This window comes from Mustela putorius, unplaced genomic scaffold, assembly GCF_011764305.1.
Source record: "Mustela putorius furo isolate JIRA1106 unplaced genomic scaffold, ASM1176430v1.1 tig00000731_pilon_pilon_pilon, whole genome shotgun sequence".
NCBI classification, from domain to species: Eukaryota; Metazoa; Chordata; class Mammalia; order Carnivora; family Mustelidae; genus Mustela; species Mustela putorius.
In genome coordinates, this window is record NW_025421461.1 from 1894157 (window position 1) to 1920334 (window position 26178).

The 26178-nt window shown below is 53.0% G+C and overlaps 1 protein-coding gene across 4 annotated transcripts in view; it reads right to left on the reverse strand.

The window, feature by feature from the left end:
• Positions 1-26178, reverse strand: part of TOM1L2 (target of myb1 like 2 membrane trafficking protein) — a 118123-nt gene that overhangs the window by 4738 nt on the left and 87207 nt on the right. For 2 of the 4 annotated variants that reach the window (XM_004776510.3, XM_013047865.2), the window contains 7 exons: positions 24159-24275; positions 14049-14182; positions 11871-11919; positions 11198-11321; positions 8515-8632; positions 7449-7524; positions 5162-5227 (listed from right to left, as the gene is read on the reverse strand). In XM_004776510.3, the coding sequence (XP_004776567.1) occupies positions 5162-5227; positions 7449-7524; positions 8515-8632; positions 11198-11321; positions 11871-11919; positions 14049-14182; positions 24159-24275 (684 nt within the window). The remainder of the gene's footprint in view (positions 1-5161; positions 5228-7448; positions 7525-8514; positions 8633-11197; positions 11322-11870; positions 11920-14048; positions 14183-24158; positions 24276-26178) is intronic. The other 2 variants (XM_004776512.3, XM_004776511.3) reach the window with 1 other exon arrangement.

A 26178-nucleotide genomic window follows, 5' to 3' on the forward strand; every position in this document is an offset into this window, starting at 1 on the left:
AATGGGTGGGTGGGTTCCGAGCCAACGAAGGTATGTCTCACGGGCACCTGAGCCGTCTCCAGGCCTGGCCCAGCCATGCCCAAGCCTGGGGGGCAGGAGAGGGGTGAGAAGTGATTCTGAAACCTGCATTTGGCTAGTACACAAGAGTAGCTCCCAAGTCCGCTATTTCCAGAAAATTCACTAGCACTGTGTCTCTGGCTGGTTTCCCCCAGCGTCACAATCTAGGGTAAGAATACAGTTAAAATAAGCAATCAGCATGCTGCCTTCGTGTTTGCCAAAATCTAAAACATAACATGACCTTAACAAAGGAAAAGAACAAAGATTTCCCATCACCAGCCCTGCCCTGATGGGGACAAGCCACTCCTGGAGGCAGAAACCTGCTGCTGGCGGGCTTTGCGGTGTGAGGAAGAGCGAGCACTCCTAAGCCTACCAGAGCGCACCAGGCAGGGGTCTGTGATCCTGCAGGAGCTCTGCGCGCCCACACAGCTGGCGCAGCAGCAGCCCCCTCGCTCCAGGCACCTGGGGTAGCTTCCCAGGTCTTGGGCCTAACTAGAGACCCAGCAGTGTCTTCATAAAGGCAACTTCGTAAAGGTGCAAGCCCAATGGCAATCAGATCAGGAAGATTCCATCTATGTTGTCATTAAGTGGGAACATAACACTGCAATGAAAAAAATGCCAAGTTCAAATCATCCTGAGAGGGCTCCTAGGGACAAGGAACAAGTGATTCTCCCTCTGGAGGGCACAGATCCCTGGCATGGATGGGCTAACGGTACCCAAGGCAGCACCCGCCTCCCTCAACAGCAAAAAACGGCAGCAGGACACGTGGGGCATGACCTGCTGATTTCACGCTCGCTGGCAGGACTTCTGTCTTGACTTGTTCGTGGGACAGGAGATGCCAATTTTCATATCTTGATGCTTCTCTAAGTCAGAATGCCTGGTCTGGGACAATGTGTGCCACGCCCAGTTCTCAGAAACAGCCTGGAAAGTTAGCGGTATCTCCAAACAGAAAAAACGCCCAACCACAGTCAGTGGCTGGGAGTGTGCACTGGCGGGTTTTATACCGACCCAGCTTTAGCCTATCAAGGAGAAATGGAGGTTTGAGGGGCAGAGCTTTCTGATGTGTGGCGGGAGCTTGAGAAAAAGCCATGAAGGGGTCACGGGCCTTCAACCTTCTGATTTGGTTTACAATATTTTTGTCCCTGTTCCAAAGTCAGCCCCTCGAGGTTGGCACCAGTTTTCTTCCTTGAGGATTAATCCTGAAACCCAGCTCACTCAGAAAATAAACATCGACATTTGAGAAACTCCTCAAAAAACAAAACAAAACAAAACTTCCCAAAAGATGGATCATGGGAACACTTTTTCTCCTTCTCTTAGACGTCTCCTAATAAAAAAGTGGGCTTCTGGAAGCACATCCTATAGGCGAAGCCCCAGGAGCCAGGACACCCAGCGATGGGCCCTCGGGCTGGGCTGGTCAGATCATTTTTCAAGCAATCACTTTTCCCTGGATTTGATTCTTCGCTCGGGAGCCCTGGAGCCTCTGCCACCCTAAGAAGCCTCAGGTCTTTGTGTAAAAAGGCAGAGCAGGAATGGGGATGGGACTTGGGCAATTCTTGGGCCTCAGTTTCCCTATCTGTGAAATAGGATGATGGCTGGGTCATACTTAGTTTTCACCACCGAGGACTCCGAACCCCTTAACTTCCAGGTCAGGGTTTCTGTTTCCTAATTCTGAAACCCAGCGATATCGTACACAGCTGGCATTGAGTCCTTCCAGTAAGAAAGGTACTTGGGGGACGCCTGGGTGGCTCAGTTGGCTAAACAGCTGCCTTCGGCTCGGGTCATGATCCCAGCGTCCTGGGATCGAGTCCCACATCGGGCTCCTTGCTCGGCAGGGAGCCTGCTTCTCCCTCTGCCTCTGCCTCTGCCTGCCATTCTGTCTGCCTGTGCTCGCTCTCTCCCCCTCTCTCCCTCTGATAAATAAATAAAATCTAAAAAAAAAAAAAAAAAAGAAAGGTACTTGGCCTCGGGGTGGGAATCCTAGTTCAGCCACGGGGTGACCTAGGAGTAAAGCTTATAGAACACAGGGCAAGGGTTGAGTTCCTTGTGGTTGGAGAGAACACCTTAGCTATATAAACCTCCCGGCCTGATAAACCAATGCCTTGAGACTTCCAGCCGGGCAAAGTTCCTTCTAGTAGTGCAGGTAATACTGGACTCAGATTAAGCACGCATGCTGCTTCCTAGACAGGAACTGCAGAAACGGGGAAGGAAGAGGAAGCTCTCCTGTCCGCACCGATGGAAGGGAAGGGAGAGGCCTTGGCCAAGGAAGAGGGCAATGGACTCTGTCACTGCCCCGTGGCTTTGGGCACGTCACCAGGCCCCTGGGAGGACCCAGTGTTCTCATCTCCAATGAGACTCAAGCGGATCCCCAAGAGATGTGGCCTCTGCCATGCCATGGTTTTAGCATCTTCTTGGACAATGATCCAGAGCTAAAGGCTGGTCCAAAGGTCTGAAGAGGAAGGTGTTGGGGGAGGGGAACAGAAAGAAAAAGATGGCGAAGACAGAAAAATAAAGGAAGCTGGCACAGGACCACCCATCCCACACAGACCAGCGCCCGTGAGGCTGGCTCGGCTGAGGCAATGGGGAGACGTGCCCAGCCCATCTGCAGAGTCCGAAGAGAAACTGGCGTGCTGAGCCAGAAGTGGCCCATTTTGACATGAACGCTGGGGGAGCTGTCCACTGTCCTTCGACGGGCTGCAGGTGCGGGAGAGGCAGTGCCGCAGGCCTGGCCACAGCCAGACACCTTTGTGGCTTTGGCCTTGCTGTGTCTGGGGGTCCTCCAGGGCTGAGCAGAGCACCCCACCGCTCCCAGGCCCAAACCTGGGCTTTGGCAGCAGTGCACTCCCACTAAACTACCGCTGCTCCTGTCGGAACTTATGTTCAGTCCTCTCAGGGGATCTTTCTGGCTGCGCCCTACACGTGGAGAGGGCGTGAGGTTGAGGGGGGGCACAGTGCATCAGCAGTCTCCGGGCAGGCTGGCTCACCATGCCTCTCAGGGTTCTCTTTGATGGCCAATGAATCTGGGACGGTTAACTGCGGTGTTGGTCACCTAGACACCCAGCGTCCCAGGAGACCGAGCCCCAACTCTACAAGGCAGCCCATGAGTCTGATCTACCACGCCAACGGGAGCAATTTCTGAAAAGCTCAGGTGTGTTCTTTCTAGAGAACTGTGAAAGCCTCCCTATGACGCGTCCCACTGCCACCAAAACATGAGGAACAGTCTAGAAGCCCTTCAGTCTCACTCAATAGCACAAAAAGTTTCCAAGTAAAGAATTTGTACTTGGGGGGGGTTGGAAAGACTCAGGGTTTCTACACTATGGGAAATAAGGCAAAGCAATTAATAGACGTTGTTTAAAAGAAACAAGAACAACACTGCAGTCAGGCAGGTGAGATACCGGGTTAGCTGTTAGTTGGGCTTGTTTCTGGGAAGTTGGAGACTGGAGCTCTAGTAGGGGGACAGGACGGAAGAGGGGGGCTCTGTATGGGCAGAGGCAGGTGCCACCACCGGCCAAAGCCACACTCAGGGTACTTTGTATGGGCAGTATCCTTTTTTGCAGGATTAATAGGCACAAGGACACATGGCTGGATCCTCCCAATTTGGAATTGATGTGGACATGGTCTCCAGGAGTCCTACTCTAAGGTCACCTGCACATGGGACCCAAGCCCCAGCCTGTTCCTGAAGAAGTCAATGAAGGGCCCAGGCAGCCTACTTGTCTCACAACTGCTGCGTGGTCTAGTGTAGCAACACGGCAGTATGGAGTGCCTGCTGCTGGGACCTGAGTGTGTCCATGCAAAGGTCCTTAGTTCCAAGCCGGAGTGGCAGGCAGATGCCCCCACAGCCTTGCATGCTGGCCACACCTTGCTCAGGCAGGTGACCCCCGCTATGCCTCCCATCTCAGACACGCTGGCCACCGGCTGTCAGTTATGCGTCCTCCCCCTAGTGTGTGTGCCTAGTGTCTGCCCTGCTCCACCCTACGGGCTGATGCGTCACAATTCCTCTTCAGCCTGCTTCTGTGCAACCCATCCTGCTCCAGCCTGCAGAGACCTTTGGGCTCCCGGTCAGAGGTGCTCCGTGAGGACCAGGGCTTAACTGGAATGAAATCATCGCTCCAAGGCTAGCGGCCTGGAACGAGGTCATCCTCTTGTTCTGTATCAGACTCAGGGCCACTGGACCACATGAGGCAGGAGAGACCCACCCAGGACTCTGTGGCGGAAAAACTCTACTTCATGAGAAATGTGTTTATGATATTAAAACTCCCCCAGCTTAAAAATAATGCTGTACTATATGTTGGCTATCGAATTAAAAACAAACAAACAAACAAAAAAAAAAACCCACACAAAAAACAGGGGTGCCTGGGTGGCTCAGTGGGTTAAGCCTCTGCCTTCGGCTCAGGTCATGATCTCAGGGTCCTGGGATCGAGCCCCACATTGGGATGTCTGCTCAGTGGGGAGCCTGTTTCCCTCTCTCTCTCTCTGCCTGCCTACTTGTGATCTCTCTCCCTCTGTGAAAGAAATAAATAAAATCCTTAAGAACAAAACAAAACAAAGAAAACCCTCCCCTGGTTTTGTCTTCTTTTTACTCTGCTCCCATTGTTTGTGTGTATCTTAAAGATGTCTCAAATTCTTCTAGGGGATGTAGTGGACGCAAATAACTCCATTATAAAAACCCATCAGCCTAGGACTGCCAAATTGATAGTCTGGAGGGGGCTTCTTCAACCCATCAGATACTTTCAAGTTTGTTCTCTCAGAAATGCCCCCCACATCGAAGCAAAAACCACAGAAACTTGTGCTCTATCCTGGAAAACTGAATACTGCCGAGAGCTCCAGAGACAGTAAAAGGAGGGAAAGAGCCCTCCCCTCACTCCCACAAATGTCCCAGACCCTTAAGGCTCAGGGGCACGGATCTCAGCAGAAAACCAGAGAAGGTATTTCCAGGGCCGGAAGTCTGTGGCTTCGGGAGATCGCACAAACGCAGGAGGGGAAAATTTGGCACCCAGTCAGAAAGGAGAGAATGGCCTTGTACTGTCTTGACTCACAAGGGCTCAGCACGTGACACAGATAAGCGCTGGGGAGGACAGGGGGCTCGGCGCAGCTGGTGACTTCTCACCATTCCTTGGGTTATGAGCCAGCTGTCTATGGGCTCCAGGTCAGAGTGCCCACCTTTACCCCTCTTCTGGGCCGAGGACAGAAAAGTCCCAGAAAGAAAAGTCACAGCAAGACCCAGGATAAAGAAAGCAACAGTATATATCATGGAGACAGAAAAGCCACTGTTCAGAGTTGATCTGTTATCAGTGTGCAAGGAGATGGGACCCGCTGCCCCCCACCCCCACCGTCAGCATGTTCCCCCTTACCTGCCTGAAAAAGAGAAGAGAAGTTTAGTAACCGAGAATCCCAACAGGGTACCAAGTACTCATGCCAACTATCCCCGCACACCTGAAAGATCTCCGTGAGGTCACGGAAGGCTGATCATGCTACTTCTGCTCATTAGGGCTCTGCGGTTGGCAAAGGGTCAATTTTTCAAAGAACCAGCTTTCACGAAGACATTTCTACTTTTTTTTCTAACTTATTTCTGCTTTTTTCCTCCTCCTCAGTTACCTGTGCGTTCTTTTTCCAAACTCTTAACTCGAACGCTGAATTTGGGTGTATTGGCCTTTCTGAACAGGTACAAACATGTAAAAAGTCACGATTTGGGTCTGGCTGCTCGGTGGTGTGGTGCTACAATTCTCTCCCCTTGCCTGTGTTCTCCTTCTCTCCTGTGGCCCGGTTTTCATTTCCAGGTCAGCACAGTTTAGGACACAGGACAGGAGAAGCTGCAATCTTGGCTGGAGGGCGCACATGGGTCAGTGTGTGTGCACACAGAGACATACCCAGACACAGACACACAGGGCGCACAAACCCTGCTTCCCCCCATGCAGCAGTACACATGAAAGCGATCTGCCTACCATCATGCTGGAGTCATCAAAATCTCTAAAAACAGGGAGATGGGCCAAGCCACACACCCCGAAGGGTGAAGGGCAGGAAGCTGGCCACCTCTTGTACATACGGATTCAGGCCTGGACACTGATAAGGACAGAGGTGCAGCATGACACACCCTGGGCGTGGATGGGGGCCAGCCTGGGCAACACAGCGGGGAGCAGACCAGGTGGGCCCAGGGGGAGGGATGGGGCTGCCAGCCAGGTTGGGGTGGGCCAGGAAGGAGGGGAGGTGCTGGTGGGCCCTCAGCCCGGCCTCCTGATGCCCTCTGAGTTTGGGAGGAGACATTCCAAGTAATGGGAGAAACAGAGACATGACCACTGCATAGATTTTAGAAATCCCAGTCCTGGGGTAGGGGTGGGGGGGTGTGGAAAGCCAGACCCAAGGCAGTTGGGCTGGCTCTTCTGTGCCCCCTAGTGGCCAGTGCAGAGGGCCACACAGGCCGGCTACCAAGTTGCCTGAGCCAGGACAGAGGCGCCAAGTCCCTTCCCCAAGGTGAGCCTTCTCATGGAAACCGGTGCCGGCCTGGGCCCATTTGGACACGGACAGCAGGAGGCCAGGAACTCTTGTTCTGGAAGCCAACCTCTCTTTCCAGTGGGCAGATGAGCACTGCTCCTCTCTAACCCAGCTGGGGGACCCTGAAAGGAGGTTCCGCTGTTCCAGGACCCTTATCCGCCCTCCCCTCTCCTTCCCTCCAAACAGACACTCATTCACACACTGCCACACACATTCCTTGGGTGAAAAGGGGGACAATCCCATGAGAAGCATTAAGATACAGATCCTTTCTCTTGCAATGACCTGAAACCTCAGAATCCACAGCTGCCATCTGGGGCTCTAACAAGCACCACCCTCCACTTCAAAGCACCTCTGCCTTTAGCTCTGCCCCTTCCAGAAGACCCTCCTGGCCTCCATCCCACGGCTGCTCCCACCCACCCCCAGCCCAGATCTCCAGCCAAATGCTGGCCCTCCACTGCCTGCTAGTACTGCTGTACTGCGTCGCGAGGCTGACGACGGACGAGCAGCCCGGATGTGGCTCAGATGAGCTTCTCCCTTCCTTGTACGGACCCGTGTTTCATCAGAGCGCTGCCCAGCCCCAGGGCAGTGCACCAGCTGACAGACCCCATCTGGCTACGGAGACCTGTGCCCTGAGAGCTAGAGGCCACCAAGGTCGGAAGAGAAGGTGGCTCTGGGGCCAGGCCTCCTAGGAGGTAGGCCCGAGCACACTGCTATCTCTTGGGGCCTGTCCACTCTTGTCCACAGGCAGGCTGACTGTACCTCCTCAGTGAGGCAGTCGAGTGCTCTCACGCCGCCAGTCTCCCCCAGTGGGCCCTGCCCCCCACGCAGCCCAGCATCTGCTTTCCTACCGGGCCCGACTTCCCCTCCAGAGGACTCCAGGTAGAAAAACAGACTGGAAAACCTACCACTTCAGAGCTCTGTTTCCGACTGTCCAGTGCAGAAGCCAGTCCTCCGACAGCTTGGGGATCCTCGTAGGTAACCCTGGAGACAAGCAGCACAGTGAGTTCCCTGCAGTGGTCCCAGGGGACAGGGTGGTAACCCAGAATCACTTTCCAGCCCTGGCACCTCCCTCACGTGTGCCTGGAAAACCATTCCCCCGCGTTGAAGGGCTCGTGCACTGTCTGACTGCAGCTAAAGCCAGGAGGCCAGGGTTCCAGCACTGCCTCAGCCCCTCCTTTCCTCTGGGGTCTGGGCCACTGTCAACATTCCTCTCAAGGAACAATACTAGGGCATCTCCAAAGCCCAATGACAGAAGACGTCAAAGGTGCCCCGAAACTGCAGGCAACATTAATTCTTATTTTAAAAGCAGCTGCCGCAGTGGCCTTTGACAAGGCAGGTGGTGACAGCTGGTGAAGCGTGAACGGGGCCTTGGGTTGGGTTTCTGGTTAACCTGTTGATGCGTGAGCATGGAAACGCAGAAAGCCAAGTGCCTCAAGGTGCCGGGCCCCAGGGAGAGGCAGGAAAGCGTTCTTGGCCTGCCTCAAGATTGAACGAGAAGCTCAAAGCCATATTCCTGTGCCTCCCTGAGATGCAGGGAGTGGTCTATTTTGGGACCAACGTCCCGGATTTCATATGGCTTCTCCTGGCAGGCGCTGCCATCAGGGAACCCTCTGCCCACACCCTCGTGCAGGCAAACTACGCTGGTAAAAGCTACTCCATGCTGTGCCTGGCAGCTCCCCAGCTCCCAGCTCCTCCTCAGCAGCACAGGGAGCGGAAGAACGCAGAGCACTCTCTGGTGACTGACGGGAGAAATCCAACCGCAATCAACCCCAAGGCGGGAGCTGTGGGGTGGGGGGTGGGGGTGTTCATTCAAAATCTGTGTCTACTGCCAAGTCCTCACAGACATATTTCAGCGTTCTTGGCAGCCCTGGACTTGGTAACTAAAAGGCGTCTTTGTGTTGGCCTGTGACCAGGCCTGGATCCATCCTTCCCCGATGGCTTCCGAGAGCCACCGAAACGGTCGCCACGTACGTCTTACGTTGTTCAGCCAAGGAGTTCCCTCTCGTCTGGGCAAACATGTCAAAGCCATCACGGGGATTACACTGCTGGAGTGAACTGAGGGTGCCGCTGACGCTCTCTGTCCCCAAGTCTGTAGTGACAAAACAAAGGAGGGGATGATGAGAATAAAATGTGGCCTGTGGACTAAGGGTCCCAAGGTCCGGAAGGGTGGGTAGGTTAGGGTTTTACACAGGGAGGTTGGGCAGCGGGGACACAGGCCTCTTCTCGGCACCCCTAGCCCACCACATGCAGGAGGAGCCATGTTGGGGCCCAGATTGGGGGACAGAAACCACGAGCCCCAGAGCTGCTCAAGGTAGGGAAGAGTCATTATGAATGAGGGAGATTGCTGACAGTGAGGAGGAGCCTGGAGCCGGTGTCCCTGCAGACGTCCCGTGGCGCTCTCATCAGTACGCTCCTCACTGACTCAGTCACACATCTAAGCCCCTGGCTCATGTATTTCCTTGACAAAGATTTCGCAGGCACCCACCACGTTCAGAGCCAGATCGTGAGCGGACCCAACTGAGACTAACGCGGTCCTCAGCCTTCGGGCGCACCCACTGGTGGGGGACAGACAGATACCCGCAGGACCTAGCTTGAGATAATTAGAAGAGCCTCAAAACTGACTCACAAGTGGGGCTTAAAGGACAAGGGGGACTCTGTTGCGAGGAGAAGGGGGAGAGACAGGTACCAAGGCACAGAGCCGGGAAGTCCAGGGTGTGTGGAGTGAACCACGCTTCTGGAGACAATGGTGAATGAAAAGGCTAGAAAGGCAGGTGGGCAGTGGCTGGGCTGTGAAAAGCCTCAAAAGCCAGGTAAAGGAGCCAATGAGGAGGACACCAGACCCTTTTTCTTAAAAGGTTTTTAAAATTTATTTGAGAGAGAGAGAAAACATGAGCAGAGGGGAGGAGCAAAGGGAGAAGCAGGATCCCCACTGAGCAAGGAGTCCAATGTGAGACTCGATCCCAGGACCCTGAGATCATGACCTAAGCTGAAGGCAGATGCTCAGCCAATGGAGCCACCAAGGCGCCCCTAGACCGTTTTTGTTTGTTTGTTTGTTTGTTAAGATTTATTTATTGAGAGACAGAGAGCAAACATGTGCAAGAGGTGGGGGGGAAGGTCAGAGGGAGATTGGAGAGAGAGAATCTTAAGCAGGCTCCATGCCCAGCGTGGAGCCTGACATGGGCCTTGATCTCATGACCCTGAGTTTATGACCCTGAGACCATGACCTGAGCCAAAATCAAGAGTCGGACGCTTACCCGACTGTGCCACCCAGGCGCCCCAATACTAGACCTTTATTTAAGATGGAAGGCAGAATTAAATTTGACTTTCAGATATTAAATCTGGTGGCCATATGCTGGGTGGATTGAAGGCAGAGAATTCTGTTCCAAAAGAGAAACAGTGGCCATACTGGATTCCTGGATTCATGAGATGCTGAGAAGCCAGAATTACAGCAATGGACAGGTCGCTAAATCAAAGCCCGATTCAACTGAAATGGAATGAAGGTATAAAGAAAAATATGGGTTTTTTTTGTTTGTTTGTTTTTTTAAAGATTTATTTATTTATTTATTTGACAGAGAGATCACAAGTAGACAGAGAGGCAGGCAGAGAGAGAGAGAGAGAGAGAAGCAGGCTCCCTGCTGAGCAGAGAGCCCGATGCGGGACTCGATCCCAGGACCCTGAGATCATGACCTGAGCCAAAGGCAGCGGCTTAACCCACTGAGCCACCCAGGCGCCCAAGAAAAATATGTTTTTGAAGATTTTATTTATTTATTTGACAGAGAGAGAGATCACAAATAGGCAGAGCAGCACGCAGAGAGAGAGGGGGAAGCAGGCTCCCCACGGAGCAGAGTGCCCGAATTGGGGCTCAATCCCAGGACCCTGAGATCATGACCTGAGCTGAAGGCAGAGGCTTAATCCACTGAGCCTCCCAGGCGCCCCTAAAAATAAATATTAAGAAAAAAAAAAGGCAAACAGAAAAGCAAGGTGGAAAGAATTTTGTGAGGGCTGTGTGTTATCACTTCAATACCGTAATTTTATCTATTACAAATTGGTGTATCATCTAGTGTATTTGTAGCATCTAGAATAATCCACACTTGCGAATGGAAAAGTGGGAAAGTGGTGAGTTTCTTTTGTTTTAGGCTTCAGACAGCACCCTGGGCTGCTGGTTAGTTCAAGAAGAGCAAATACACCTGCACCATAACCTCCCATTTCCAAGCCCGTGGCAGGCATCACCAATCAACCACAGACTCATCTCCCAAGCAGCATCCTTCTTAGACCTTGTCCCAAGCAGCCAATGAGCTGAAACCTATTTGCCATCCTTGTCCTAGTTAATTTGAGAAAACAATCACTTCGACCACAGAGAACATTCCAGATAAAACACAGCAGCTACCGTTTCTTAAAGGCAAATAGCTTCCAGTTGCTTGGAACTCCCCCCACTGCCCCCTTCTTTCCAACACAGGTTTAAACTTTGAAGTTAAGGGACAGAAGTCATCAACTAAAAGTGCCACAGGGTGTCAGGGATACACTTTTCCATGGATCCCTCTAAAGGCTCTCTTTGGGCCTTCCAACCAAGAGAGACAAAGGGGCCCTCAGCCCTGACTCACAACCGGGAAGTGGACTGAAAAGAAGGCCCTTGATAGCCCTGTGAGACACTTACCTAATCCTGCAAGCTGAGAGGAGAGAGAAGATGGGGGTGCCGTGTTCCCCACCATTGGGCTCACCACGGCTGGAGACCCCGGGCCCAGGTCTATTAAGTTGTCTTCCGTCACCTCGTTCAGTACCTGCCAGCACATAAGACAGTGGTGAGCCCCTGAGCCCCGAGCTGGGGTCCTAGGTACGAGCCGGCAGGCCCGCTGCAGGGCGCCCGAGGAGAAACAGCAATGCTGCACTAGTCCAGGAACAAGGCAGTTTTCCTCACCAGGACTTCAGGGCTCCATGCTGGCCCCTGCCCATTGGTTCCTCCCTGCTGTCCCCAAAGGAGGCAAGTGAAGCAGTCACCAGGACAGCTGCTGTCCAGGGAGATGTAACTTGGGGTTTGCTTGCCACACTCCCGCCAGAAACGTGTCTACTAGTTCTTTTGCAGTATCCCATCAGCCAGAGCTTGCTCTTTCATTATCCTAACTTTTTTTTTTTTTTTTTAAAGAAAACTCTACCCCCAACATGGGGCTTGAACTCATGGCCCTGAGAAACCCATGCTCTAGAGACTGGGCCAGCCAGGTGCCCCTCATGACCCACATATTTAGCCCCCACTTAGAAATGCCAAAGGTGAGACCAAAGGGAGGCAGGTCTCCCAGCATCTGGAGAGGAGAAAATTCTGAAGGAATACTTACTCCATTACTGGCATTTTGCACCGATCGGCCTGACCTGTATCGCTCGAACCTAACAGGGGAAGGGAAAGCAGAGTGAGGAGGGACGATGTAGCACAGTGATGCTCGCTGGTCCTGTGAAGAGCTCCTAGGGACCAAGGCTCCAGGAAAGGAAACCAATCTGGGCCATTTGGGGGACCAGGGAGAGCGGACTCCCCCGCCCCAACTTCGCCATGCCTTCCCTCCAGAGGATCAGCCTCCAGGATCACCCACAAGGACATGGAGGTAAGGGAGGAAGGTGTTGGTTGGCAAATGCCATCATAAGGCAGTCATTATAAGCATCCCCAGCTGTCCCCTCACTCTCTGGGCCCAGAGTGCTCCTCTTTCCTAAAAGGGGAGGCTGGCCCAACCATTTACCTGGGAGTAGTTCAGATATGCCATGCCCTCCCTTTCCACAGAGCTGTGCTTGGTGTGATTAGCCTACGTCACTAAAATGCCCCCAGCTCAGCTTGCTGGAGGAAAGGGGCTGGGGCCCACACAGGGCAGACGCTTAGAGGAGGGAGATAGGCACAGGCCCTTGGCCTGGCCCAAAGACTCCCCACCAGCAGTGGATGGCACCTGGCTAGGAGCAACCATGGAGAGCCTTTCCTCTCTTGTACCCACCAGGTGGAGAATCCAAGGGCAACTGGGAGGCATGCACATGGACTGCCCTTGCATTTAAAAGTTCCAAAATGCCATGGGCAAAGAGGTGGCTAAGAGACCTCCTGCAGCTAGAGACTGGAGAAACCAGCCTTTACTGAGACCTGTTGGGCTCAGCATCTGGTGAGTAGGGATCTGCACAAGGAATAATCTGGTTAGGCAGTATGTGACCACTGTGGTTTCAAGAGAGACTTGGGTGTTTTTATGAATCATGGCCTATCAGAAGAAGCAGAATGCTAATAGACCTGAAAGGTTTCTAATCCTGGAGTACCTTTCTCACACCATCTTGGAGGGACTAGCAGTCTTATCAACAGCACTCTAGCCAGAATGGCACCTCAGGGCTTGCCTCTGAATTTGTGGTCAGGCCGGCCTTGGCAGACTCGGGAGAAAATGCTCACATGAGCCCGTCTTCCTATCCTAGGAGGGGCAGAAATGGCTTTAACAGGTGAAAGGCCAGGCTCACTTAAGGTAGAGAAACTGGAGACACAAGGCAAAACCAAGGGGTCTCAAGCTGGGAGTCGAGGCACACCAGATCTGTTTCTGATCTCTAAAGGACACACGAGGCCCCTGGGTGGCCCCACATTCTTACTAAAGAGTTTTCTTCGAAATTTGTCCCATAGACCCAGGACCACCCATGCCTGCTCCCCAGCTGAAGCAGGGACAAGGCCCGGCCGGAGTCATGACGCCCATAGCAAAACGTCTAAGCCACCAGACCCAAGTATCTACCCCACTGACCCTAACTGATGCCAGGTCATCGCGCTGTGAGTGCAGGGACCAGGGCCCCAAGTCTCTGAGGGTCGAGGGCCTCCGACTTGGGAGAAGGTGGCCCTGGGCAAGGTGTCTTCTGGTGCCTTTGCTGGGGGAAGCCTGAGCCACAGGCGCTGAGTGATGCTCTGGGAGCTGCACCTGCCATTTTCTCCTACTGACAACTCCATCCCCAGGGGAGGATTTGGAAAAGAATTTTCTTCGAGCTGGTTATCTCAAATCTGAAAATGATTTGGCTGCAAAAAAAACTCAAATGAACTGTGTGTGTGTGTGTTTCCCTAAGCACCCTGCCTTCTTTGGAACACTCTAGAAATGCTACCAAAGGGAGGGGAAAATCTCTTTTTCTTCTTTCTTTGAAGATGGCAAAGAGGAAGTCTTTTTTCCTTAGCGGAGATCCCCCCCCCCCCCACTTTAATCCTTTTCAAACTCAAAAGGACCTTCAAAGGGGCAGGTGCAAGCTCCCGGCCCCAGGGCCCCAGCCCTACCCTAGAGGGCCTGGGGGGAGTCAGGGAGGCAGGGCAGCCTGAGGCTTGCAAAGGGCAGAGCCTAATTCTGCCTGTCACCTTCCTGCTGCTCGGTTCCCAGGAGAACCAGAAACATTTTCCCTGTCAGTCAAGAACAAATTAGCATCTCCATGAGCATTTTCCAACCCTCCTCTCCCTCTCCCCATTGTTCAGGAGAGAAATTCCTCTGTTGGCAACAGTCTCTGGGCAGGACGAGAAGGGACCCCGGCCCCACCTCTCATAGCGGAGGAAGACGTTGTTGAGGTCATCGTTGACGTGAAGCAGTTCCTCAGTGACCTCCTCATTGGACACGCGGGAGATGAGTTCCACGATGCGCTGTTGCATGGCTCGGCAGGTCCTGTTCAGCTCCTAGGGAACACATGCGCCTCTGACTAGCCTGCTTGTGACACTACGTGTCCCATTCCACCTCCTCTGGCCAAGCGGGAGCCAATTCTTTAAAATCACAAAAAGTGCACGCTTGCCCAAGAAAGCCAGATGTGGGGGGCATGCCAAGTGGAAGGCCCCTCTCTCACTGCCTCCTGTTGCCCCAGAGGAAGCAAGCTCTTTTTCAACAGGACAAGGGTCCTTAGCTCTATACTCTCACGTGCACATTGGCACAAGTTTGTACAGAGCGTTCTTTATAATGTCTAAAAATATGATCCTTTGCAGTTTGCTTTTTCTCTTCAACAGAATACTCTCGTTAACCTTTCCCCATTGCCTCATATGGCCTCACCACTCTGTACCATGAAGCATTTCCCCGTGCTTCCGTTGCTGGGCATGTGCCTTAAGGCCTCCTTTTGGCCAATGCAAACAATGCGGCCAGGAACATTCATACACACACAGGCTCCTACATTTGTACCAGTGCTTCCATAGGACAAGCTCTAGAAGTGGAACTTCTGTGTGAAATGGTACACGGTCATTTAGAATACAGACTGGTAATCACAAAAGAGCCTCCAGAAAGACGAGACCAGGTCATCTACGCTCCCAGCAACAGCAAGAGTGTATGTCATGACTGCATTAGGTATATTCTGGTGGCATGTGTGACATCTTGCTGAGGTCTGAGAAGCTAGCAAGCTGACACGTCTTCCCGAAGAGACTCCGATGGACCCCTGGTCACCACTGGAGCCCGCTCTACCCTTGGAAGAACTGTTCCCCTGAAAACAGACCCTTCCCACTTTCTGACCTGGCTTCCACAGGCTCTCCCTGCTCCAGATGGCGGCCTGACTCGTGCTCTCGCTGAAACCTGCCTGTGGAACTCCCTCAACCACCTGCCCAACTGACCACAGAAAAGCTCCAAGTCCCACTGGGGGTGAAACAAAGAGGAAGGCTGTCCCCACCACCTGAACACTAGAGGCAGCCGATGACCCAGTTCATGAAGGGGATGAGAGATGCACCAGAGGTCGGTCCTTCCTTCTCACAGCTCAGCCTCCAAACCACCTCCTTTGGAAATGTTTCTGATGGACTTAACTGCTCTAGACACCACACATGTACACGATCTAGGTTCAGCTTCATATTCTGTCTCCTCGTCTGGCCAGCTTGGCCAGAACTAGGTTTCCCCTTCCACTAGACCAGAAACACCACGAGGGAGAAGCAGATGCCATCATTTCCTACCCCGGAGATGACCTCAAACCTTACGCTGAGCCACACATGGAGAAAAGGCCCAGTAATCATCTGCTGATTGGCCAGATGTGGCCAGATGCGAAGCAGGGAATTCCGGGGCTTACCAGTGCCGTGTAACACTGAGCTTGGCACGCAGGGGCATTACGGCTGGACCCCCTATCAGTCTCCCCCTCTACATCGAAGCTCCTTGAAGGTAGGGCTGGCCTCTCTTGGCCCAATTTCTCCAGCATCCTTGACCGACACATAGTAGCTACACCCTAAGTACTTTGGAGAGAAGTAATTGATGGAGGCAGGCTTCCTTCCTTCTATCCATACTTAGTCCAAGGTCTCTAAACAGTGTTCCCTTACACACTTATATGCACATACATACCCTTCACCATTGGACGGTGAGTGTCCTGAGCCTGATCCTGCAGGTAAGACCAAAGTACTGATGATGACAGACCTCCCCATCACAGAATAAGCAGATCATGACCAGCCAGACACCAGGTCTGGAAACTGCTTCTGCCATCAGCGTTCCCCTGGCTGCTCAGCCTGTGGGGGCTCCTTCCCCAAGAGCAGGGACAGCTGAGGAAAGAAGCCCAACCCACATGGGTCAGCCCACAGCCACCCCACTACAGAAGGGGTGTCAAGACAGAAGGTTTCTAGATTTAGACAGCTGGGTCCAAAAGAGTCTGGTGTTCACCAGAAGAAAAAAAGCTTCATTGGAGAGCTTCTGGATTGCTGGGCCCTGTCTGGTTATGGAAACACCACCCTTGTCTTCGTTCTACCCTGTTGCTGGCCCTCCATACAACCAGAATGCTGCTCTGGGTTACGAGGCCAGCAAGTCCAACATCCAGACCTTCTAGCTTTTTTTGTGGAAACAGTCCCACTCTTGGTTCTCCTACGACTCCCATTCTAGGTTTGGGAGAAGGCAGAGTGATCCTAGAACTAAGGGGCTGTCAGCAAATCACTGGGTATTCACAACTCCTCTCTCCCTCCCTCTGACCTGGGGTTTCAGGGACTCGCTGCACCCCTGGCCAAATCAGCCTCCATGGGGAGTAGCTTTCCCACCAGCAGGTGACACAGAGGAGGGGAGGCCAGAAGCAGACTGAGGCTGGAGGGGGAAGGCTGGGGACACCTCCACTCTTTGATGCTCTGAACCCTTGGTCCACACAAAACTAATTGCTCCCCATCATTGCCCTGGCTCAGGATCTATACCCGCTTAGTCTTGTTGCTGGCCCCCTCTCCACTCAGGAGAATGGGCAATTCTCATTCACCCAGAATCAAATTTTCCCTCTCTAGGACTCATCCCAGGCCCCATTTCCCCAGAAGTCAGCATTTATAAACATACATGCATGAATTAGAATAACACAAGGCAAATATAAAAAAATTAATCGCACAGGATATCATATCCAGTAAGATGCCAAGAACTGTCCACTCTCCACCATTGTGAATGGCTCATATTCCCCGGCCGGCCCTGAGAAGAAAAGGAGAAAAGGCCTGAGACCTGAAGCCTGGCCAGAACTCGGTGATGGATTGCCACAATCCCAGCCACGGTGCTGGTAGACACCCACAGGTCAAATCCAGTCACCGCAGGGACAGTGACTACACAGGAAAGCCAAAGGCTCAGCGGAAATCCTAATTACAGAAACAAAGTGCACTCATGAATGAGAGCTAGAATGAAAATTGAAAAATGGAACAAAAGCCCACACAGATGAACTTCTGAAAAAAGCAATCACGTTAGATCACGGGAAGGATCCCATGGCTAGCACTGAGGTGCACAATAAAAATAATCTAATCATATTATGATACATCGTTAGAGCACCTGGAGCACCTTCTCAGGGCGTGTAAGGGAGCACGGATTCGGATTCACTTTAAAGGACCATAAAGGACCAGCCTTCATTAAGCAAAAGGAAAAAGACATTTGGCCATTCTTGGGCAGCAGATCCTGCCTAGTGCTTTGGAAGACACGCTGGAGACCTGCCAAAGCGCGTGGGGACAGAGCAGGAAAGCCAGAGCCTGGGGACACAGGCGGCCAGGTGGCGGCCAGAGGGAAAAGGCACAGCGCCTGGATCCCTTCCTGGATGTGTATATGCCCCGTACAAAGGAGACGAACACTCAAGGTGTCCACAAACAAAATCTCTGATGAGCAAAAGGTTCTGGAGCCCCAGCCATAGGCCCACTCCCTCTGGCAAAGGTAGCCACGGCCCCCCGCCCCCTCCCGCTCCAGACAGGTCCAGAACAGGAAGTGTGGCTCTGTCTGGTATTTGTGGCCAAACAGCAAGCCCTGGCTCCCTGGGCTGGGGAGGGAAAGGAAAGGTCAGTGACTTCCTATCCAAACTGTAGGCCAATCCCAAGACGGAAAGAGGTCCTGAGCCACCCTAGCAGAAGCTGGGGGCATCACCTCCCAGAGCCACTGGCCTTCTCCAAATACCCTTCAGACTTTCTAGAACAGCAGACGGCCTCAGGCCCCTTACTGTTCTGGGGCCCCCAACAAGTCAGCCCTCTGCCTGCCATGTTCCTCTTCTTTTTCACCGAATAAATTCCTACTCATCCTTCAAGGCCCCAGAATGTTTCCCCACCCCAATGCTTAACCACAACATTTTTAAACGTAGAAAAGATTTTAAAATGCTATAGTAGAGTCCTGGATTCTAACTACTATTAACATTTTACACTTCCAGCTTACCACGTGTCCACCCAGCTATCCATCTCCCTATCCACCCAGGATCCTGGGGTCTTCCCCCAACCCGTACCCGCTCCAGACTGGACATACTTCCACTCAGCGCTGCTGCCCCATGTGGTCAGAGCTCCCTCCCCCTAGCATCTCTGGCTCGAGTGTATCTCCATTAAGTGAGAACAAGCTCTTACCCCCACCCCAATCCATAGAAGCCTGGGAAGAAAGAGTGGGCCTCAAGGATGGTCCACCCGAGTCAAAGAAGAAACAAACCAGATCGTTCAGGAGACTGAAGGGAATGCCTCAGAAACATGTCTCCAAAGCACCTGAGCCACTAGACAGAAAAGCGCAGGGATGGACTCAATCTCCCCCACGGAGCCCAGGCCCTCCTGGGTGCTGGGAACCAAGTGGCAGGCAGTAAGCAGCCATGTCTAGGTCAGCTTTCCAGCGTTCTCTGGGCCTGTTTCTCCCTGGGTAGGAAAAGGGGGTCGGAGAAGTGGGGAAGCTCTGCAGAGGGTCCCTGAGGCGCCCCCCATGGCCTGGGGTTTGGGACACTCCCACCGAGACACTGCAGTTCTCTGTGCAATTTTATTTGTGGATAAAAGCTCCCCACACCTCACAGAAGTGTTTGGAAAGTGCGAGATGATGTCTGAGACCTCTAATAGCTCTAATATTATCAGCGTGGAGGAAGAATGAGACCCCAGAGCACAGAATGTGGTGATCTCATGGACCGTATGCACCAGAAGCATCTGCTTTGCCCTTTGCACTTGCTGCCTTGTTCCCCACAGCCCTCAGCTTGGGGCGCTGGGAAAGATAGCCCTGACCCCAACGGCAGAGCCTCGCATGCTCTGATCCCAGAGGGACACTCAGGGGTCCTTCAAAGAGCTTTGCCTAACTGGCCCAGAGAGTCCGCCTGGAGCTTCCAAATCAAGGATGTCCTAGGGCCTCTGCAGAAAATTTTACCATGTCCTTCCTTCAAGCTTTTGAGTTACTTTCTTCTTCTTTCTTAAAAATTTTATTTTAAATAATCTCTACACCCAGCAGGGGGCTTGAACTTACAACCCCAAGATCAAGAGTCACACACTCCACTGAATAGCCAGGTGCTGCTAAGTCATCACCTTAAAAAAAAAAAAAAAAATTAATCACCTTAAGGGGCGCCTGGGTGGCTCAGTGGGTTAAGCCGCTGCCTTCGGCTCAGGTCATGATCCCAGGGTCCTGGGATCGAGCCCCGCATCGGGCTCTCTGCTCAGCAGGGAGCCTGCTTCCTCCTCTCTCTCTGCCTGCCTCTCTGCCTGCTTGTGATCTCTCTCTGTCAAATAAATAAATAAATAAAATCTTAAAAAAAAAATTAATCACCTTAAAAAAAAATAGGGGCACCTGGGTGGCTCAGTGGGTTAAGCTACTGCCTTCGGCTGAGGTCATGATCTCGGGGTCCTGGGGATCGAGTCCCACACAGGGCGCTCTGCTTGGCAGGGAGCCTGCTTCCCTCTCTCTCTGTCTCTCTGCCTACTTGTGATCTCTCTCTGTCAAATAAATAAATAAAATCTTTAAAAAAAAAATAAACAGTGAGAAAAAAAACAAAGAGATCAAAGGGGAAAAGAGGAACAGCACATTGAGATTTCTGCCACCAAATACCAGCAGGCTGTCTACAGGACCTCTGTGGGGTCACCCGCAGCCAGACCCATGGCAGGCACAGTTGGGAGACCTTCCTCTGCCTACGCCCCCCTCTAAAGCAGCCACACAGAGTGACTTTCTTCTCATCCTAAGTCATGAGAGCACACAGCTTGCCCTGATCAATCTTCCCACCATGCAACAGCCAGGACAAGCATTTCCTACACGCTGAAGATTTTAGCTTTGGCCTCCTCCTATGTCCAGTTCTCAACAGAGGAGGGGGAACAGCTGGTCAGGGTTCTTTGTGCAAAAGCCCTCCATCGATCAGAACTTATTAAAATAACCTCTTTCTAATTAATCCCAATGCCTTTATCTTTTCTTCAAGGGACATTCTCATCCCCACCTCGCAAAACACTCTTTTAATCATCTTTATGGGTTTCCTCTGAACCTTCTCCAAGTTCTAAGGAACACAGAATAAGGTCCTGAAGATCTTTCTACAATAGCAAAGGAGGGCGGGGAGAAGAAGAAACTCTTTGTTGAAGGGAAGGGGGAATAATGAAGCCAAACATGGAGAGTAAACTAGATCTCCCTAGAGAAAATGGTCCTGGACACCCCAGTTTTTGTTGAAATGAGATGCAAGAAGCAGGAGGTGACGTGCCATCTGCTACTTGAAGAAACAACGCAGAGGAGAGCTTCTTTTATGATGTGTTGGTAGCTAGGCAGGAATGCCCAATTTGGACATCACTGGATTAATTAAAAGTTATTATTATTTGAAAACAAAGCTTAGGAGGCTAATTTGGGAGAGACGGGGAGTTACTGGATGACAGCCTCAAGATCGTTAAAGATTTCCAAAACCGGACTCCCAGGCTGTAGCTAAGGACATGAATTTCAGCAGACACAGAAACGGTCTCAAATTTCAGGCCTGAACCCAAGTGCCCACATGCAGGGTACGGAAGATATGGCTTTCCAGCCCTAAGAAAGAGACGGAAGGTTTTCGGTTGATGGAAGCTCTCCATTTTATAGCCTCCAGCTGAGAACTCATCTTCAAGGTGGGCTGCCAACAGCCACATCTGTACCACACAGACCAGGCCCTGGCAGGAGTCTTCAAATATTTAAGGACCGACCTTTGTGAAAGAGGACTTTGTTATGTTCTGTGGTTAGAGCAGACAGACCAGGGTAGCGGTTACAGGGAGACAGACTTTAGCTTGCCCTCTACAAGGATGTACTGACGATAATCGCAGGAGGTCCGACCTGCATATGATTTGCCTGCGCCTGGCACTGTGCCAGCCACCTCAAATGGACAATTTTTAAAAAGATTTTATTTATTTGAGAGAGAGAGATAGCTCCCACATGAGCAGGGGGAGGGGCAGAGTGAGAGGGGGAATCTCCAACGGACTCTGTGCTGAGCATGGGGCCCGAGATGGGGCTCAATCTCTCAACACTGAGATCATGACCGGAGCCGAAATCAAGAATTGGCCGGCAAACCAGCTGAACCACGCAGGCACCCCTCCCATGAACAATTTCTATTCTTCCAAGAGGAGTGTGATCACTCCGGGCCCTGCCCAGTCTCCCAGTCTTGCCCAGACTGTCAGTGGTCGGGCCTGGATGTGAACCCAGTGATTCTTTCCACCCTCCTGTGGTGGTTCCCGAAGTCTGACCAGGACATGCTTCTGGAAATGAAGTGTTCCGTGGGCTCACACAGCCTGTCATGTTAAGAAAATGCTAAGAAAAATGAGGTGGCCGCTGAATCCGAGCACATGTGTGGAGCTGGACTAGTTGCCTAGAAGCTCTGTCCCAGCTCAGGGAGTGGAGGGCTCTGTCCCAGCACAACGTTCCCTCTGGGCCCCCTGCCTCAGTTTCCCTCAGGGGCTCCGACTAAGATGACAGCACACTGTAAGGAGTGGCCCCAGTCTCCCTTCAGGCTAGTGGCTCTCCTGCCCAGCTTCCCTGTGGCTCTTCAAGGCCACTCCTGAAAGTACGATGCAAGGCACAGGAAGCAATTAGGGACATCACCGTCCAGGACCGCGCTTCGCCAGCCCCGGTGCATCCCGGGGCTGACACCTCCAATTTCCTCACTTTGCGTTTCCTCTGCCTCCTACCCAGCAATTTACACTTGAGTCGGGAGAGGCTTCTGTTGGCGTGAACATTTGGGTTGGTGACAAATGGGTTTATTTCCATGGCCCCGGCCAGCACCATGAGCTCTGGACAGCTTCTGCCCTGCAAGCTGGCTGCCCTCCAGCTCAGCTGAAGGGTCCTCAGGCCACATTCTGATCCTATCACTTTCCAAGCAGCTGGTAACATTTTCCCACGAGGAGGTCTCACTGTTTGGGGTAGCCCCCCCCCCTTGGGAGCCCCTGCCCCGCCGGCCTCCGACTGCTGGGGGAAGACAACGAGGGGAGATGTCAGGGATGACTGAGAAGCAAGGCTGGGAGCCAGCAGGACCGCGGCTGCTCGCACAGAGCTGTGCAACTCCTGAATCTCCCGGGCTGAGAGGGCAGCCTCCCACTGGCACCCAGAGCCATTCTTTCTCTGTTTGATTTATAAGATAGCAGGGAGGGTTGGTAGGTTTGGAGTTGGAACAAAACAGAGGGAAGGAAAACGTCATGGGAAGCAACCTATTTTTGAAAACTGTGAGCTGACGCCAGGAGATTAGGTTCTGTTTGTCTTGGCTGATGGGCTTGTTTAAGCGCGCGCGCACACACACACACACACACACACAGAGGCATGCACACACACACAGAGTATGCTTGCTGTCTGGGTCTGCTCTGGCTGTCTAGAAGCATGTTGGCTTTGTTCAGCCCACCCCCTGCTGCCAGGAGCTCAGCTCTGTCCACTGCAAACCACCCCCTGTCAGCAGGAATTCTGATGCTGACACAGCACAAAGTTGCCTCAAGAGGCCGTCGCAGTTTCTGGATTGTTTCTGGACTGATCTCAGATTCCTCTGTAGCGCCTAAGGCCTGGAAGAACTCCCCCTATAGGCTGGGAATGGAGGTCAATGGTGCCTTAAAGGAACACTGGATCCCCTATTGTGTGGCATGCAGACAGCTGGCCCCTACAGAACGGAGGCCAACCGGGCCGGCTGTAGGTGTCAGGAGCGAGGCTGGGAGAAGCCGTGTGGGGCTCCTCGTTTGGGCTGGCTGAGGGTACTCAGCTTGGCTTTAAGAGCAACCTGATGTCACGGGTTCAGGAAATGACCCACTTCCTGTCGGCCTCTCGCACCAGGCTGGGCGCTCCTCCAGAGCAAGGACTACGCTCCATGCACCTCTGCTTTTTCGGCATCCGGCCCAGAGCAGGTCTCCACCAGGGAAGGAAGAGGGTACGATGAGAAGCGGCCTGGGTGCAGGCCTGGTCACTGTGGCCAGGGGCACTGCTGACAGGAGGGACCACCCGGGTTGGGCTTTCGGTGGCTGCAAGTAGGTGCCAACAGCGGGTTGGAAGGAGTGGCACTTGGGGGACCAAGACTGCCGGCTCCAAGTGCCAGACAAGGAGAGGGGCAGCAGGCACGTCGTGAGGTGCTCCTGCCAGCTCACCAAGCCAGTCTGGCTCCTGACCTGTTTACTCAAGCATCTTGCCTCCCGCTGAAAAGATCTGGCATTTGCAGCTTAGAGCATCTCTTCTCCACCCCTCCAGAAGGTCACTGCTTCTAAGGGCAGTGCTGCTGCCACTTCCTACAAAGGCCAGAGTCGTCGGAGACGGTGGTGGTGGAGATCGGTTGCTAGCTCTTGTTCTGGCTCACCACAATCCCTGACGCTAGTCTGAGGGCGGTCCTGGAGGCCAGCTCTGCTCCTAGACCCCTTCCTGCCGCACCCCCAGATCTGCAGGGTGCCTAGTGGTCAGGGAGGCCAGTTAGCAGCAAATGCCCAAGAACCATCAGGTGCCCAACCCCGGCCTGGACCCCTCAGTATTCAGGAGAAGAAAAAAAGCCTCCACCTCCTCTCGGTCTCAGGACTGTCTCAGGGGCAAAGTGTGGCTAGAAGGGCTCCTGCACACGGGGAAGGTTGAGGAGGTCCTATCACAAGTGCTCACCACGTAATGCTGAGGGAGTGGAGCGACACACGACATTGTCCACACAATAGTATATCAATTACCTTTTGAGACAAAAACTAACATGGAAAAAAAGTCAGAAAGACTTTTTGCATTAAAACAAGGACCGTGGTTATTTGTGGGTGCTGCAATCAAAGAAAATGAGTATTTTCTTCTTTGTATGTCCTTTATCTTTTGGTGGGCATGTATTCTGTGATCAGCATTTTAGAGTCGGGGAAAAAAAATGTCACAAAGGAAAATAAAAAAGAGAGCCTGGTCCTGGCTTCTGACCGGTCCCAGGAAGGAAGCATGAGGCTGAGGGCAAGCCTTATAGGGACTCGGTCCCTTCCCACAATAGTCCCCCGGGCCCTGCTCCTGCCTCACGGCTGGGTCCCCAGGTCCAGAGCTTCCACAAGACAAGGACATACCCCCTCTCACCTGTAGCAATTCCAGATCGGACGAATCCTCCTGCCCAGGGACCATTTCTGTTAGCATCTCCGACATGACTTTCGTGTTGCCTCGAACAACATCCAGTTCACTCCGAAGCCTGGCAATCTGTTGGGCCAGGGGGTTGGGAGTGGAGAGGAAAGCAGGAAGCATAGGTCAGTCAAACTGCACCTGTACGGTGACAGTCCCCTTCACTATGACATCTAGGTTACACCTCTGAATGTGCTCAGCATTCGAAGGCTTCTTGGCTCACTCTGGTCTGTGCGTGAGGGTGAGGGAGAGACGTGAATGAGGCAGCGAGGCCACCCCACAAAGGCCCTGGTTACCGAGAGCTGGTCACGGACGACTCAGATGGAAGAGAGCTCTGCATCCGGCGTGGACAGAGCTGGTGAGCAGCTTGGCCCTCCCGCTGCAGAAGCTCAAGTGGGGAGTTCATCTCTCAGGCCTCTGTCCCTACTCTTTGGAGTAAAAGTGGTAGAATGTGTGATTGATCCCCAAGGGCCCTCATTGCTACAGACGCTGGTCCCACCAGGGGTTTCCAATCGAAGCACCTTGGTCCCCTGAGGGGCTGGCTGATGTCAGCTGCACTTTTCTGGTGTGGCAAGAACGAGGGAGATGGACCAAGAGAAGACTCCGGGGAGACCCCCTCCCTACCTGCTCATCCAACAGAGCTCTCTGGAGCCTGGGCCTCAGCCATCTTTCCTGCAGTAGGGACACCTAAGGGACAGACCTGAACCTGCCTGAGCCTCTGTCTCCTTACCTATGGAGACGGGGAAGCACTGCCTACGACTCAGGGCTGCTAGGAACGACGGAAGTGAAGACCCCGCGCAGTGCTGGTACGCATCCAGCCCCTTTTCTACTACAATAACGAGAGCGCAGGATTTTACTACGGATCCCAACTGCACTTTGACCTAGCTCAAATGACATCTTCTGTACTCCCTGAAGCCTTTACAGACTCTGCTGTCCCCCTCCCTGAGGAAGAACCAACCAGGCCCCTCCTACCGCAGGCCCGGCCCTGCCCCCCATCTCCTGGGGGCAGGGACTCTAATGAGTGGAGGTCGGTACTCTCAGCACTGGGAAAGGGACAGGAGCCCTCAGTACATGTATACTGGATGGACAGAAGGACAAGTGGTCAATGAGGGCACTGGGCCAGGTCCTGAGAGGCTCCTCTCCCCTCTGGTTCTGCCTGGTAGATGAACTCCTCCCACATCTTAGCCACAAGAGGTTTCTGGCCCTGGAAGCTCAGGAATGCAACAGACAACACATGGGCTCAGAAGCCCCTGGGGTCCCTCTAGGCCAGGCTGGGTTCCTGCCGGCTCCACTTCCATTTCCCGCAGGGGCAGGAGGCATGCCTTCTCACCCATTCCAGACCGTTCTGGCCTCGATGAGAGGGCTCCTCCCAAGCTCGCACCACACTGACAAGGAACCAGTGGAAGGTCTCTAGGTCTCCAAATGTGTCAGACCGCTCTGAGCAGAAATGGGCCCAGTTCTGCTGCTGGAAGCAGAGTCCACAGCCGCCAGAGACCCTCCTCCCTAGGGCTTCCCTTCTGGGGACAGTTCCTGGCCATTTTGCGTCAGGAGAAAGGGCAGAAGGGAGCAAATGAAGCCCACGGTTATCATACAGCCCGTGTTTCAGCTGTGGGTTTCGACTTCCTCTCCTTATGAGTACACACAGCACATGGGTGATGACCACGAGGCCACTCCTGCTGCCTGTGAAGCCCACAATGGCTCCACAGGGTCCAAGAGATGGACTACCACCTGGTTCTACTGACCTGGTTGGGTTAAATGAGCCAACGGAAGCCTCACAGCGAATGGCAGAGAGGAGACTTAAGCCTAGGCCCGTCTGACCTCCAGCTGGCCTCCTCGGGGCCAGCAGAGAACAGAAACGTGAGCGGCCCTGGCCCGACACTTTAGGTAACCACACCTCAACGCCTGACCCCTCTGTTTAAATGAGTTTCCATCATGATGAAACTGTCACAAATATTAAATAAGGACTTAAAAAATGTAAACA